Source organism: Monomorium pharaonis, chromosome 2 (assembly GCF_013373865.1).
Source record: "Monomorium pharaonis isolate MP-MQ-018 chromosome 2, ASM1337386v2, whole genome shotgun sequence".
NCBI lineage: Eukaryota > Metazoa > Arthropoda > Insecta > Hymenoptera > Formicidae > Monomorium > Monomorium pharaonis.
The window spans coordinates 15,470,490-15,488,950 of record NC_050468.1 but is presented as its reverse complement, the minus strand read 5'-3'; the positions used below and the strand labels follow the sequence as shown (position 1 = coordinate 15,488,950).

The following is an 18,461-nucleotide window of genomic DNA, read 5'->3' as shown; positions in this document are numbered from 1 at the left end:
ACCACAGCCTTACGCGGCAGCACGCGTCACGGTAACGAATGCAGTTCCTTCTACGCTTTGTACTTGGCAACGTTTCGCAGTCGTTGAGCCGTGATAAACAAAGACGTAGACGAGTGTTGGGTTACCGGGATTCCTACCGTGTTATTCGCGTCGCTATTTCCTCCTGGCAACACCTGCTTCATTAGCCCTCCATCTCCAGCATTCTCGGTTAACGAAAGCCCGGAATCGAGATCGTCATTTCGTGCCCAGATTTATAGTCGTTCGATAAAGGAAGATTACGGCTTCGGGCAAGTTTCATGCCGTCGTCGGTCTTCGAAAGGTCGTTAAGGGAAGCTCAAGGGAAGCATTGGAATGGCTATTCTAAAGAATAGATTACGTCATGTTTCTCTAGACTAGACAAAGATCGCGAGCTTTTATGTTGGTGTAGAGACCTAATGAAATTGGAAGATAAAATCTCGAAAAGGGACCTAAAGAGTTATATTTATAAATTCTAAAAATCGTTAACTTTTAAAAATTAGAATCTTCAAACATCGAAAGAGATGTACTAAAAGATATTAAAATTCTAAACAAATAATTAAGAAATTGAAATACTCCAAAATTTGATTAAAAAGAATCAATATTTTAAATAAAATTGTTTGCATTAAACTTAAATTTTATTATGAATTTAAGAATTTTTAAAAAAATCGAAAAAAAAATTAATTTAAAAAATTAAAGTGTACGTTAAAATACTTTTTGTTAATAAAACTATAGGCGTTAATCGCATAACCATAATGTTTCCTGATGTTTAAAATTGATTTTATCACCATGATCGATACCGTTATCATGATTGCAGAAATAATAACGTTTTTATATAAAACTAAGGCAAAAAAGATGCAAAAAAATTATTTAGATATATATATTTTAATCTCATCATCGTTACCTTTGAGTCATTCTTGCATTTTTTCTGTTTTATATTCACATTAATATATAAAATAAATGTGTAAGATATAAGATAAATGTTAATAATTTTTACAGGACGTCCAGTAATTCTCGTGTCTAGGTAGAGCAGACTAAATTCAATCAAAAAGATCTGTATCATTTTGCAATTTTCGCAATAGTTAATAAAAAATTAATTATTAAAAATCGCCAAATAAGTGCGTATCCGCCCGGCCTACCGCCAAAGCACACGAGGATTGTCATAAAAAATTACTGGACAATCTGTATAATTTATAAGTTTCGTAGATGTAATAAATAAAATAAAAAATGATTTCGATTTATTTTTTAATATTATTAGTATCTATAACAGCTGAATTTTCTCACTCATGGGTATTAAAGTTAATTCTAAAACTCTTGCATGCATTTCAACAAGTGCAAATTTTGTAAATAGCATCGCATATCAAGTGTATTATTTATCAGTTGAGATTTATATTGATCGTTTTTGAGATTCTATGTTTCTCTAGCGATATATTTTCGCAGTGCATTATATGTCAGCTTTGCCAAAACGAATAAAATTTCAAAATGAATATTACGCCGTTAATATGCGCGCAGTCAATATCCACTGTTTAAATGGTCGATCATTGTCGAGAGAATATATATCCGTCAAGTATAATAAATAAAATCGGTTAATACCCTTTAGTCGGAAGAGGATTGCGACTGATTATGAGAAATAAAGCTGGTTTGTATGCATTTATTGTATCGAAGAAGATTATTATGGGAAATGGATTTTACATATGCGAAATATAATTTATGACGATGGAAAGCCCTTCTCTCTGACTAAACTAGAATATAATATATGCATGTGCATTAATTCATACAAATAAATATTTTTTCTCATTTTTTGTTTTAAAAATTATTTGTAGCAAAATAAGTACTGTGTTTAATATGAATAATATATGAATCTGTTCTGTACGCAATAAATATATATTTGTCTTTTTGAATGGCTCAATATCCATTTTGTGATAAACTCTATTTCACTTAAATTTATTGAAAATATGTATATTCTGTATTATAAATTAATTTCGTGTGAAGAGTTTAACTTACGTTATGAAACTTTCAAAATTGAGAGTAATTTATTAGTGATGTATAGTATATTTGTCATTTGCTGGACGGCGTACATGGATCTCGTGGTTAGCGATATTTAGTGTCCCGATGAGAGACGATTTTATTATGCAGCAGGCGTTAAACGTGCAGACTGTAATATAATGCGAGCATTGGGAGTAGGTGTTGGTAGACTCGACGATATATAAGTGATTGGCCCGGTTCCAGTCGACTTCACATAGCTTCTCCCTATTCCCGAGGCATCTGCTTTTCTTACGCAGTAGCCACTTGCAAAGCTAACACACAAATATCCCTTTAGCGAATACATATCGTATGCAGTAAGCATATCCAATCATTGGCGAGGATATTTAATCATCGATGTCGTTTAGTCTTCTGGAGCAAGTTGAGAGTTTGTACTTGTAATTGCACTCTCTAAATTTCTTAGAGTGGAAATACTGCCATTACAATTTTTCGAGTGATTTTCCATTCCATAAGAGTTAAAATTCACTTTAATAGATTGAATTTTTCACTCCAATAAGAGTCACTTTTCTAGTGATTTTCCACTCCAATAAAAGTTAAAAATTCACTCTATTAGAGTGAATTTTAACTCTTATTGGGTGGAAAATTACTAAAAAAATTGTAGTGGCAGTATTTTCACTCTACGAAATTTAGAGAGCAAAAATTACAGTATCGCTTAAAGTTTCAATAAATGCTTTTTTTTTGCAAAAGAACATAAATTAAATTGAGAACCCTTTTTAAAACTCAACCAAAGGAAATAATGACGTATTATACTTTAATTTAACTTCTATGCAAAAAATCAAAGAAAAAGTAAAAAAACTTAAACCAGATGTTAATAAACAAATATTCAGTCAAGATTGAAAAATGTACAAGTAACATGTTTTACAATCGTCAATTGTGTAAAGGAAAATGGAAGAAACAATGTTGGTCAAATAAATATTGTGCGTTAGGATTAATTCACTGTAATGCAATCTAACATTGTTCAAGAAAGTTATGTTTTACTTTTGTAAAATATACAGAAAATATTAATTTGAGTTAATAAATATTTCATGTGAAAAATATGTGAAAACAATTTTTCTACTTACGTGTGTTTATTCTGGAAATTTTGCATATTCACATATTGAAAACTTTTGAGTGAATACTTTGACAAGTATTTTTAAATGAATTATCACACAATAAATTCTTAATTCCCTTAAATTCTTTTCATACGTAAAACATATCTAAAGAGACGCTAGTATTTTTCGAGAACGGAGTATCTTTCGGGATATTTCGAAAATATTTTCAGTGTATTTCGCATTTGATAAAATGTTTAGTCCGGGATATAAATCCAGTGACGAAGTTGACATCCTGGTCACTGACAGTACACATTCGACGTACGGGCGTAACAAAAATAATCTATGCTCTGACGATCAGAAATACCACAAAAAAAAATCGTTGTCGCGTGATAAACCGTGGTTTGTTTTTATCAGCAGTGGCAGTATTTGCGTTCGAATTCGCGCTCTCCATTTTTATGCAGGTTTCTGCCGGCGCGAGTCATTACGGCGATCCGTGTGACGTTATGGCAACGCCAAAATATTTCTCCGTGCGCGCGGAACAAATGCCAAACGCATATCCGAATCATAAATGCGTGGACACGCATTGTCGGCCCGCAATAGGTCACCCAGTGCATACAGCCGCTTTTAATCGCTTGGTCGGATTACCCGTTATACAGATTCAGCCTGGTTCCCGATGTGCACACGCATCGCCAAACGCATTGCTGCGTATTATCTCGAAAGACATGACCTGCTAAATTTATTATTTACATCGGCACTTAAATATTTAGCGTTTGACATTTAAATATTACATGAATATAAGGTAGATTACTCATACTGAATGTTTCCTAATAACTGTAGATTTTTTATAAATTTTGAAATTTACGTATTTGCTAAATGCAGAAGGAAAGCGTTTAAGTTTTAATTATAATAATTTATCGACGTCAAGGTGAATTTAAGTCCAACATTGATATTTGAAAAATCAGTATTCTTCAACTTTATGTGGGGAAAGTGTTTATATCCCATACGTATAAAGAAAACGTGTTAGAATAAATACAGAAAAATATATAAAATTATTTTTATCACTGGCGGATTCTAGGGGAAGGGGGTGAGGTTAAAATCCTTTCTTCTAAATTAAAAAAATTAGTCTTATTGAATCCGTTAAAAAATTTAAATAAAATGATGCAGGCTGATTAACGCGGGCGCCTGTGAATCAAATTCTTATGCATAAAATTCACTGTTCAAACTGTCCGATGTTCAATATACGATATTCAGCAAAAAATTTTATTAATCTCCTCCCTCCTTATCGATGTCAAAATCCGCTAGTGATTTTTGTCATGAGAATTAATTTTTCTTGGATTTTTTTTTCTTGAAACATTCAGAAATTATTCAACATACAGAAAATAATAATAAAGCAAGAGTGATATACATATGATTTTAGAGATACATTAAAAACAATTTCAAAATACATTTTAATATATTCTGATTAATTGATAAGATTACAAATTTACTTAATGCAAAATGCAGATACCTCTTGTAGAATGCTTAGCTAAAAACATTGAAATTGTAATTTGCATTAAAAATTAAATATTCCAAGTTCAATCGTGCTTGAGCACATTCTAAATACTTAACCTTTAGATATGTGCTTGCTAATCTCGCAAAGTCTGCGACACTGTGTATAAACTTCGATTCGAAGTCGCGGTTCAAGCTTACCAAAGTGGATTCTATTTACTCGGTGATCCTCGTGATCTACTTTCCAACCTCTCGCGCGCTTACTCTATGCATATTCAAGAGTCCAAATAGAGTCTTGTTAGCGCCAGATCAGTGGTCGCTGTGCGTACTGCTCTACTGAAGCATTTAGGAAACTTCAAAGCGTTCGAGGTAACCGGTAAAAAAACTGTTCAAAGGACCTCGAAAAGCAACAACCAAACAATGAGAAAATATTTTATCAAAGAAATTTTTAGTCATAAATTAATTTCAAAATTAACAATCTACAATATACACAGATCTAAAGAACAAAAATTATAAAGTTCTATTTTACTATATGAGTATTTTTAGACAGTAATACTTTTGTTCACGTTATAAAACGACTTGATTTTTAGATAATAAATTTATTATTTTCCTCTAAATAATTTTCATATAGTAATATTTGATGGATTATATATATATTAAACAAATTATATGTAAATAAACAGTGTTAAATAGTATTTTCTTTCTCTTTCTCTCATATTTTTAACGAAATAAAAACTTGATAAAACGTATTTGTAAAATTTTCTTAGTATTTTCTTTCTCTTTCTCTCATATTTTTAACGAAATAAAAACTTGATAAAACGTATTTGTGAAAAAACGTTTTTGTGATATTTTCTCAAGGCGCATATATCGAGAATTATTCATGAAAACAGCATATTTGAAACAACTTTGTTAAATTACGGATATTTACTCATGAGATGCTTAAATATAAAATATCATATATCACCCGATATGGTACTGATATGGTACTGATATTAAGCTACTTCGTGCATTTTTTATGTTTTTATTTTATGAATATTTAATTATAAATCTGGTAAATACTTTAATACTTACATACGAAATATTATATCGTTGGATATTGATGTTCAACTGTATAGTATATTTCAAATCGCATTTAATAAAATATTAATATTAACATATAATTAATATTATGACAATTTAAGTTTACTCTATTGCTTATCATTGAATTATGTTATAATATAATCATGTATAAATAATTCAACGAGATTAATATTAAAATTTTTAAGTAATATATTTGTTACCTTTGTAAAAATCTAATACTGGACAGTATTAAATTGGCCAGTAATTTTTATTACATTATGAGTATTAAAAGTACAACAATGCTTTTAATAATTAAAATAAGCCTTATTGACCAATTTCATACTGTCTAGTATTACATTTTTATAAGGGTAACTTTTCTTCTCTGTGTCAAAAACGAATCATATTGATCTCTGACTGTTATGCTCAACAGAAAAGTATTTTAATTTTTAATAAATATTCAAAATACTTATTTAAAAATGTTGTGAAAGAAGAAAAAAATATAATAAATATTTTGCGTTAGAGAGACCTATTAAAAGCAGCGTTGTTGTTTGCGCTTGGAATCGATATCGCGAGAACTTTCAACGACAAACGAGAACAAAGCGTGTTATAAACTTCATCCAGTTCTCTCCTTTGACGCATGCTACAACAACCGCTCTTTTGCAAGTGGAAACGTCGATTCGCCGGATGTTTATCGGCCACGGTAGCGAGCGCAGGAATACGTTCAAGAACGCAGCCATGCTTAGAAACAGCCGCTTGAGATAATCCGTTCGTTGTACACTTCTCTGAAGACGTTATCTCGAAAGGCTTAAAAATATTATTCACGTTCTGGCGGCGTAATGTGGCACGCGCCAATATAATTCTCAATTAAGCCTGTGCTCTATCAGTTTCGTTGAGGAAAAATAACCCATTGCAAAAAGGGCCGATTCTAAAAGGCTGTTATCACTCAGTGACTAAAATTGCTTTGCTCTTATAAGGATCTCAGTATTTCCGATTAGCTCGATCTTAAATTAGAATAATTTAAGAATTATCAACTTTGCAAAATTCAAAATTGTATTATTTTTTTCTTTAGAAAATAAACAAGAAAAATAAAATAATATGATTAGTCTCAAGTTTTACAATTGGCGATTACTATACCGAATCGGTCGGTTATTCTCTACATTTCATCGAATGGAATGTTATTTTAAAAGAATAAAAATTAAACTTGTATAATTTTTGAATGATTTGCCATTTAATAAAAGTCAAAATTTACTCTTGTAAAGTGGAAATTTATTCTTACGAAGTGAAAATTGAGTTTATTTAGTTCCTGAGTAATTTTTTATTTTACAAAACTGAGAAAAGAAAAGTGTGTGTGTGTGTGTGTAATAACTTTGTAAATTTTCAAAAATATTACGCAATTTATCGATAATTAATGTATAATTTACATAGAATGATAAAATTTGCATAATTCTGTAAAGCATTTCTAGAAATTAAGAAAATCATTGCTGTTTGTGCAATTGCAGCGACGAAGCGAAATTTCTGCGAGCGAGTAAAGTGCATGACTGCTTCGTTTATTTCGTATGCTAATACGATTCCGCCATCGGGAACCGCCATCGCTGCAAATGCAAAACGCCACGCCATACGGAGTTTTTGCGTGGATGCAATAAACAATAGATAAGGTATTCGACTGAGGCGAAAGACAAAGTACGATTACAGCAGGTACGTGTCTTGCTTACGAATCAGCTATCGCTGACTCATCGGCCGTCTGTCCGATAAGATAAAGCTTATCACCGATGGTTGCGAGACTAACTGCTTTCTTTGCCTCCACTTCACGGACTATTTTCTACGATCACAGAAACGTTCCTTGAAATAAGTTTCACATCGTCGTTCGATGCACTAGCTAGTTACTCCGTGGAATCAGCAGTTCTTAATTTATTTCGTTTTGATTGGTCACAATCGAATGTGATAGTCTTCCAAGACAAAGTCGGTCAATCGAAAACGTGTAATTATATTAGAACTTTTTGCGACCGAATAATTGCATTGTGTTTTTTCATCCATGCTGCAACCAATTATTATTACTGCTTATGAATAGGTTACGTTTATAAAACTTGCGCTTAAAGCTTTGTGATCTTCGAACACTCTAACCTAGTCTTTCCATCTTGCTTAACAGATAAATAGTAAATAATTAACATTTTTAATATTTATTAAGTTACTAAAATAATATATTTAGAATCAAGGACAAAAAAAGTAAATTATTTTTTTAAATAAATTCTTAAACCCCAAAAATTCACAAGTAAACACGCTACTCATTGACAAATATTTTTTAAGAAAAAAATGTAATGTTTTAGGATAATCGAAAAATTACCAATATTGTTCATATAACAACAATATGTTTCCTACAATTTGCAATTATATAATAATAATTATATATATGAAAAGCATTATGTAACAAATTTATATATAGATCGCGTGCGCAAAAGACGATGTACGTGACATTTAATCAACATGAATAGCGAATAACGCAAAAGAAGCAGTGAGTTGAATGCGTGAGTATGACATAAAAATTTAATACTATGATGTAGTACTCCAAGTTAAACTGTAATTAGCGAGAGCTCTTATTTGCTAAACATATCTTCGAAACAAACTGAATCTTAGTCCGACAATTTCAATTTTAATGTAAAATTTGATAAATTATGGAATGTAAGATTCGAGGATATCCATCCTTTGTATCTAACTCTTATTATATATATCTCTAATTTCGATGAGAAAGTATTGAGTAAAATTATATTTAATTCGAAAAATAATTAAATTATTTGTTGCGCAAAAGAGTAATATAGAAAGTTAATCAATATGCAGCAAGATTGAAAAGAAATGTTGTAAACTGGCCGTGCTCGTAATAAAATTTTAATAAAATAAAATTTGAATTTATTCAATTAAAACTTACTCCCTTTAAAAATCTTTTAATTATAAAATTAAATTATACAGGAACAAAATTATACGTAAATTAAAAATTCTGTAATAGATGAAACAATCAATATTGTATTACATTTAAACAATTATTATAAACATATCGAAACCACCGTAATTATTCCGAAGCTATTTAAAAAATCCAAGATATTGTATAAAGTAATAAAAAAATACTGTTTAATTTTTCTTGCAAAAAGATATCTAAATGACATAAATCAGATATTTAACGGATTGATCATCTTTCATATGTCCATTTTACAATCTACTAGTGTATCTAACTTTATTGTTTAATTATATATATTGAGATAAATTCAGAGTTTAATTAGTATACAAGTTCTTTAATTTCTATTTCTTATAAGAACAATATCCATTAATTTTCATTGGCATCATGAGATGAAATACAAACTTTATTCCTCGTAAAGTTTCTCGTATCCATATCGACTGATAACAGAATGAAGATAGGACATGCGTCAATAAGTATCAAGTTTAAGATAGAGGAATACGTGAAAGAGTTTAAAAAGAAGATTGAATTGCACGCGTTGACATATCATATGACATGCGATATTAGCGTCCAGTAATCGTTTTTCCCGAAGAAAAATCGACGAGTAATTTAATTTCGAGGTTCATGCTTGTCGAGACGTGACGTAATCGAACCGAAACATTGTCGAGACGAAATGGGCGAGAGCAAGGAAGGAATCAGCTAGAACCTGTTACTAGCTAGAGCCCGGAGCGAGCCTAGTCTGTCAGCCAAAATAAACAGAATGTCACGGATATAAATAAAGCTTTCACTCTCTTCGTTCTTCTTTTCGTTGGGCTGTCGCGCTTGACGTTGTGACAGAGGTTCCTTGATCAGTGTGCATCCCATCGGAAACACTGTTAAAATGGTTCGTCCGTCGCTACGTCACTGACAAGAATAATTATAGGACAAGAGGTAAAGTTTGTCCTCCATTCAGTAATTTTCTCAATTGTGAGGTCAGCGGTAAAATGTTAGCTTGGGAAGATTTGAATTGAAATAAGAAATAAATGTCTCGTTTACGTTACCTTGGATAAAACCTTTGTCTTACAGAATTATTTAAGAAGTTGCGTTGATTGAGCAAAGGAAAATTCCATTAAATAAGAATAACTGACACCATTCTAATGGCATATTTATATATATATATTCTAATAGCATTATATATCACGCTTGTATTTGTTAATTTTACAAAAAAGAATTCTTAAAAAATATATTCTACAACTGTTGTGTTATTCATATTTTTCATTTTTCCATTTAAAGACTCACTTATTAAATTTTTGCCGATGAATGTCAGATATTAATTCTTTTTTAAATGTTACGATATTCTAAACAATTCACTCTTATTAAAAGAGATTTAATAATTTAAAAGAGAATTAGTATTAGACATTTTTCGAAAAAAAATTACAAACGAAACAAATTACAAGGGCGTTTTGTATTGCATTAACATGTGTTTGAGAAAGTAAGTTTACGTTCGCGACTAATCTCGCGCTTTGTACGCGAGCTTGCGAGCTGCTTTATCTGAATTCGGCTTACGTCAGTTACGGTGTTCATGAGATTCACCTAACGACAAGGCAACTATAATACTCTGATACCGGATAACGTGCGTTTTCTTCTTGTTTACTATTTTCCCGTTTTACCGGGATTTGCATCTAGCTACAACGGTACTATTCATGGCGTCCGCCACCGCGCACGTACCACATCCTATATGGAAAAATCCTTTTCCGTATTGCACGTGCGCGTGGTTACGAATAGCCTGATCTCGGTTTCGGTTACACCACGTCGTGTCTATTCATTTTTATATACAGCCACGGATGTTATGCACTTGTACCCTAGTTCCGTGTTCGCATTGCTTACGTTATAAGTACAAAAAAATGAGATTTTACCGTTTATCGATAGTAAAATCAAATAAATTTGACAACTATCACAACTACATTTTTTTTACGATTGTTTAATTAAGATTTATGCAAATTTGTTGAATTGAAATGTTTGAATGTGAAAGACCATTTCAGTAAACATTAGTTAATAGTAACTTAATATTAATGCTTTAATTTTTCACTTAACAATATAAGTGTAAAATAATATGTTATGTTACAGTCACATTGTTGAATAAGAAATTATAACTTTGATGTTATGTAACTTGATGTTTACCAAAATAGAGTTAATGACTATTCTTGTGACATGTTGCAACGGATTCTGCCGTTACATTATAATTTTAAACGCCACCAATATCATATGTTATATATTCTTTATCATTTCTTCTATCTGATATGCTTTAATATTTACATTTGTTATCTTGTTTTAAATATTTAATGTATAGTGACACAAGACTAAGATTACACAGAAAGAACGGTTTTGCTGAAGTTCTAAAAATTTAACTATTATTTATAGATACATATATAAGAATAATTTTGTTAGGTTATCAATATAATTGTGTAAGACATTTTCAATTGCTTGATAAAATGACAAAACTCTTTTTAATCTTATTCATCACGTTTCTCGCAAGTCCTACATAATTATTTTGATGGTCCAACAAAATTGTCAGATTTATATCTATTTACCTTTTCAGACGTTTCAAATTTCTTTTAAATTGTTATTTTTATTTTAGAATATATTATAGAAAACATATTTTTGCACGTTGCAAAATTTCAAAAATGTTTAAAGAAATGTGAGTTCTTTTTCTAATTATACATTTAATTAAATTTTTCTCCTGTACTCATGTTTTAATAATTCAGAATTATCTTCGCTAATTCAATTGAAAAATCAAGGTAAATTCAACTGCAAAGCCGTCGCGATTGAATGGTTAACCAATGGTGCAACTTCTGTTTAATGTGTAACTGCTAGTAAACAGGATCGAGCGTCGGTCCATGTAACGCGGTTACTTGATCCAGGATCTTGTTCGCGCAACTGCGCAAGCTCGACCGTAACAAACAAAGTGTCAGAATCAGGTTTCGGTTAACGTTAAACGCGAGGTGTAAAGCCGCTTGAATCTTGGCGTGATTACAATTTGGCATGTCATTTGCACACAATGCTACTACGGTGCCTGGAACGGCATTGCACTTCAATATAAAAAAATGGTCGCGCACGAGCATCCTTCGAGAGGGAGGAGAGTTCTTATGCAGCACAGAATAAAAAAAAAACGAAAGACAAATGGAACGAGTAAAAAGAGAGAAAAGAAGCGTAAAGGGTAAAGCATGGAACGGAAGAGTGAACGATCATGCGAGAGAGAAAGAGGAGAAACAGTGAAAAAGAGAGGAAGAGGAAAGAGAGGAACCGAGCGGTCCAGCCGAGCGCAGCACGTGACGGGTGTCGTTAATATTTCATTAGCATTCGTTTTGCGTCGTCCCACCGACGTAGCCGGTTTTATATACGCTTTACGTTACACCCCCGTCCAGCCGGTAGTCGAATTTTTATTGCTAACGTGGCGCAGTTATCCGTAAAAAAATCGCGCGTTTTGCCGCGTTCGTTGACTCTCCTGTTGGTTTTCGCGGTACTATCCAATGCACTTTTCAACGTTCTCGAATTTTTACATGGCTCTTTCCGATCGATGAAAGGGGTTAGAAAACTCGAAGTAAATTCTTATACATGAATAATAACATTTACGTCGGATGATCGCCTTTATTCTACTTTTACAATTATATTTTTTTATTTTTAATAAGCGTTATTGGAAATTAACATTAAGTTATATTTGACACTTTATTAGTTTATAAAATATATATTTATAATATTTAAATTTATATATAGCAAATAAATTTTTAATTTATAAAATACAGATTTTATATTGACTAAGGAAGTATTTGTTTTTTCAATCTGTAATTTTCTACTATTCTTCTTTCTATCTGTTTTAATTTTTGTATTAAATGTATTAAATATTACAGTTCTAATATTCTACATTATTCTAATATCCTAATATTCTAATATTCTCTTGTATATTTATACGAAAAAAACTGTTTTGCTGATTTATACAAATTTAGCTGTCTAAAGATTTAAAAAATTTGATATTCTAATAAATTAGTTTAAGCGTCTTACATAATTATTTCGATTTATCCCAACAATTATTAAAAAATCTGTATTTATGGCTAACATTTTATTTTTTATTACTTTAAAATATGGTCTTTGAAAAAAACCCCTTTATAACGTCTACGTAATATTTGAAATGTTATCTGATGTTTTCACGATGTCAGCGATGTAGCGTATTTACGAACAAAGTAATATTGTCTAAATGAATTCACTGATGAAAGTCGAGGATTTAAAAAGATCAAGAAGATAAAGAGGAGAGGGACGTGCCATGTAAGAATTCGCAGGCAAGCCGATATTCCGTCGTCCTGGTAACTGTATGTTGTCGGGAAAATTTATTCGTCTGCCCATCCTCACAACTCTCTTGGCCTACCTTATCGTTCTACCACTCGGTGCTTCGCAGCTCGCTTATGTCTTCTTTGACTACGCAATCTCGACAAGCCCCTCAATTCAGCCAATTAATTAGCATCTAATAAACGTGCTTTGAGCTGCATTCTCCGCCGAGCGAAGAGAGTTAACTTTACCTTCGCGTTATTGTTGTCGTCTCTTTCGATTATACCGTCGTGCCACGTTACTCGGAATTCCGTCCTTAATCGTACCAGAACTTCGAAGCAATCGAGTGATCATTAAACAAGAAATTGCTCAAAATCTTATCATTTGACGTTGTAAAAGATTTAGTGCCTCTGTTAAAACTAGACTTCGATATGTACGGAAAAAGTTCAACTTTAATTTGTTTTTAATAAAAAACTACGAAAAATATACTTGATCCGAAACTATCGTGTCTCTTGATTTCTTTTCACAATTATATGCTTTTGTTGTTGTAGTATATTAGCACGTTTTTGCTTTATTAGATTAGTAAAACACGTTATTACCTCAACCTTTACCGCTTAATGTATGCAACAAAAGTACAAATTTATCTTCTGATAAGAAAATTTTTAGGAAAATTTTTTCCTAAAAAATTAATTTAGTGCTATTATTTGCAATATTAATATTTACATGCGCTCTGACATGCGTCGTGATATTAGAATTTTATTCGCAATTTTAGCGGCTTTCGGAAGAATAATCAAAATTTTCACTCACCGTTCCGATTCTCGCTGTCGGCTGGCTTCATTTGGATTGGATGGCGCATCTGAAAATAAAAGAGTCAACGATATAGCTTGCGGTTCTTACACCTCGAAAGCGTCTAGTTGCACATAATAAAAGTGACATTTATTATTGATAAGATTGCCGATATCGTCGACGTTAGAGAGCGGATTCGAATGTAAAGTTCGTTTCGCGCTTTTTGAAAAATGCAACGACGGAAAGCCGTTTTCTGCGGTTTGCCCTCGTTGTACTTACATAGAGACGAGTGCAAATGCAATTCGCCTGGTCTTATTCTAAGGATTCTTTCCTATTTCGTGCGCAAGACCGAAAATCGAACGCGATATAACGCCAGAATTTGCTGGAATGTTTTATAAAATGTCATGTCGTCGGCATAAACACGTATCTATATTGATGCTACTTTCGGTGTTCAGCAATTTACTATTTTTTATATACTTAGTGATTTTTTAAAGTATTAAGTATTTCTATTTATGCATTTCAACATTATTTATTTAGAGATTTAATATTTACTTATTATTTAGAGATTTAATATTTACTAGATTTTATAATAAAATCAAATTTTAAATCGGTTTACGTAATTTGACGTCCATTTGTTAAAGAATTTGACAGAAAAAAATTAATAAAATCAGAAAATTATTAATAAATATTACAATTTTAAAAAACAGTCGTCAAAATTCTAATACGTACTTTTGTATGATAGATATCATGAGAGTAGAGTGTTCATTACAACAGTATATCGAAAGGGAATCAAAACGGGTGATATTTTTGTTGATATAAACAATATATATGAGTGAAGCACATGGAAATTGTGTTTGGAAAAGTAAATTGATCGCATGACCAATCGCTTGTGTGAATATGGAAATTATTTCGGCGCATTCATTCGAATGTACGCAATGAAATTTTCTGCGCAATGAATCGATGACTAACTGCGTGTTCGCGACAAACACACGAGATCTTCATAAACAGATAAGAATTGAGAAGCACCAGTGCATAGTAGTACGATATACGTCATATACATGCGATTATCTATTGTTCGTTGTAATAAAATCAATTTATTTCAAATTTAATTGCGGATTTTGCTGCAGGATAAAATTCATTGTAAATGAATGTTTTAGCAATTATACGATTCAACAGAATATATGTGAGTTATAAACGATTTTTAAGTAAATGAATGTTATCGTGATTGTGAGCAGGTTCTTATTTCTTTTTTGTTTAAAATACTTTTTCAAATTATTTCAATATCGTTGAGATTTTCGGATAAAAAGCGTGGTCGATTAAATCTTTTTTTAAAATTACAATACGCGGTATAATAGCTTGATACAATAGCTAATAAACCTCAGCTGTTTCGTTTATGATTCGTTCTGTAGAATTGCATTTATTGTATCCATAAAATAATTATCGATAATACATAACTACTATGTGTATTGTTTTTTAATAAATATATTTCTTATAGAATAAAAATTTTTATATCATTTGCTACGTGAATTTCTGGATATATATCATTTAACAGTTGCTAGGTGTCTTATAAAGATCCATAAAAAATTAGTGAAGTGATTATTCTTGGGAAATAAAAATGCAATGGCTATATCATAAAATTAAGCCCTTCTAGCCACGATGATGCATTATTGCGCCATAACAAAATAACTGCATGCGAAAAAAGAGAAAGAGAGAAGAGAGAAAAAGAAAGGGATATCATTTATAGGTACGTGGTGATAAAACTTTTATCTAACTAAACCAAGGAAAATGGCAGTCTAACATTTCCATTTATTACGATGGTTATTATATGTCGGAGAAATAAGCCATCAGTTTTTACGACGCTTGAATTATATTGATCGAATAATTTATACTTTAACGGGAGCGATGAACAAGAAATTACGATCTACGCCACTTTCAAACTCCTTATTTTTAATTTAATTATTGGGCTCGTTAAATTTAACGCCATCACTAAGTTCTGACGATGATGAGAAAGCTCGATAGAAACGTTCGAGAGATCCTCGATGTGCTGTCAGTCGTAATGAATGACTCACGGCATTGCGAGAAACGGAAGAAGTATAGGTACTCCGTCAACACACTGTTGTTAATCGATTAAATACGAGCCATGTCGTCATAACATTTTAGAATGGTGAAAGATATTGTGGACAATTGATGAAGAGATTGATATGTTTAATGAAATATTTATGAAAAGTCGACATTTGTGTGATGATTTAAAAATAATATATAGATCTATTAATTTTATATTAAGAAGTTTAATTATAATAAAAAGTTAATAAAAAGTTCTCTCTTTGCTCTTTCCTATCTTTATTTATTCGTGTATTTAACTTACTCATTTCCAATTCTTGATTCTTTATAGTCTACTTAATAAACTCTTTATTGTATAATATCGAAAACTTTTGCTTCTACAAATCTTCAATTATAATTCAATATGTATAAATGGATAGTATTCTTATGTTTATATTTTTATATTACATTCATTTTTTTTATTTCGTTTTATTAATATTGTATAGAACTTTATATTTTTGTAAAATATCTGCAAAGTTTACATCTTATAAATTTTTAATTCTCAATCGACGAATAGCCCGTGACATTCATATCTATTCGTATCAAAATTCCAAATTCTACCAATTTTTTATATATAAGCATCTGTTTTCTTTAGAATATGTACTATTCATCTTTTTCATTCTTCATTATTTTATTCTTGTTTTCATTTCACACATCTGTATTTATTATTGGAATAGCAGATTATACGGACTTTTCCACAAACAGTCATGCTCATAGACAGCCAAATTTCATAAGCACTCATTTTCATAACTCCTTGCATTTGACGTAATCCGTCGGGCAGTTGCGATCGTTTTTAGCAGAGAAAGGGTTAAGACTTCCTGTGCAGAGCACCCGTGTTCGCTGAGAACTCCGGCGCTCATTTGCCATTCATTCCCGAAACTGGGTTGCTGGCAATTGTGCCTCCGGTTCTATCTTGCAGCCGTCTGTGCTGGGAAGGATCATCTCAAGATACGAATTCGATATCCGTATCGACCAGTAGGATCGATACGCCAAGTCAGGTATAATCGGCCCACCAGCCACGATTGCGATCGAAGATTATGCGCATCGACTAACGACCCATATACCGCAACGATGATGCAATCTGGAGGCACCAGATTTGCTATATAGAACACTAAACTAGTATATTTTGCCAATACGAAACATAAAATGGAATATAGTGCAATAGTTTCAATATTTTAAGTAGTCTATTAAAAAATGTTTTCAAATTTTGATAGCTGACATTGAACAACATATATGTTTAAAAGATACACATTAATTTGATAAAAAGTAATTATTTTCATTAAGTGTAGTATTAACATGATAATCTTATGTAATTTCTGAATTAAAAACTACGACATTTCTAAAATTTTTTTCATAATCTTTACTGTTTATTCGAGTTATGCAATTTTTAAAATTGTATAAATTTTTATAATGTTGTTTTATAATGTATATTTGTTTTATATTAATTTATGTTTTATTAAGACATTTTAAACTTCAAAATAAGTTCCAAATTTTATAACATCATAAATACACATACACATCCAGAATTTTCTTTTTAAAAGTTTTTTTCGAAATACTAACATACAAAGCAGATCTAAGTTGATCATAAATTTAAAGATAACAGCCAGATAATAAATACGTTGTTTGTACAATTTGTCTAAAATGTGTCTTAATAAAATTTCTTGTTAATTCACGACATAGCTGTGGCGATGTAAATTAAAAGATCCAACAGATCAAAAGTATTTTACACGCTCATAAATAGAGCACTGGATCACTCGACTATGTGCGTTGGAGAAATGCCTGCTATCCGGCCCCCTAAATCAACGAGCGGAACGCTCTCGCACCGAGTAAATCAGTTGCATAACCATCTTCAATTCTTTGTGAATGTTTGCTTATAACTGACTAAATTTACTGACGAAGTTTACATTTGGAAGCAATTAATATTGATTTAAAAAATACAAGGAGTAAAGAAATTAATCTGAAGGTGAGATAAATCTCAGTTCATGGGATGAATTATATATAAATCTAAAAATGATTTTTCGATATCGTGAAAAATGCAGTGTAAAAAGAATTCTGTCCGAAGATAAGAAGACATATCTCGTTCAGGGGATGCGCGCTATCTTGTTGCGAGTGAGTTCGGAATATTCTATTTGCGAATCTCCTCGATACTCCGGACGCGAAAGAATTTCTCGTATCGCACTGTGAGAGCCAGCTTGAAATTCATATCTATGCTAAGCGCGTGGCGCGTTTGGGTTTAGTGCCTTCCGCATCTTCCCGTACCTTTATTGCGGCCGATTCGGTAATTTCGTGCATAGCAATCTCGCTTAAAGTCGACGGATGTGGCTCGATCCCTAAGCGTGGATAAATTCCGTTTCCTTGACGGGATTTTTATAGATGCTCCGTAATTCGAGAAAGCGCAAGTTTCGATAACACCGAGAACGTCGGTGAGAAATTTGGGAAAGCGGGGAACGATACCGTGCGATATCTGGCGAAGAAATTAAATGAAATCCTACGGATCTAAATGTTCCCCGAAACGCTGATATCCTTGGAATAATAAAATATCTAGAATAGGTAAAGTGTAATCGGCTTTCAGTCTTTCAAACGTGCAATCTCCTCCTGACGGACTGCAATTCTCGATTTTTAATCTAGACTCTTCCCAAGAAATGAAGTTCAACAGTTTTCGCGTAAAAGAAGAAGTCGCTAGTACGAGTTGGAGT

At 31.7% G+C, this 18,461-nt stretch overlaps 1 protein-coding gene across 12 annotated transcripts in view; it reads right to left on the bottom strand.

Annotated features, from left to right (window-relative positions):
* The window catches only part of LOC105837254 (CUGBP Elav-like family member 2), a 388,597-nt gene that overhangs the window by 56,263 nt on the left and 313,873 nt on the right, over positions 1–18,461 (bottom strand). For all 12 annotated transcript variants that reach the window (XR_004962086.1, XM_036282435.1, XM_036282433.1 and 9 more), the window contains one exon: positions 13,687–13,735. Coding sequence is in view for 11 of the 12 variants with exons in the window: in XM_036282435.1 (XP_036138328.1) it covers positions 13,687–13,735 (49 nt within the window). In the remaining variant the exon portion in view is untranslated. The remainder of the gene's footprint in view (positions 1–13,686; positions 13,736–18,461) is intronic.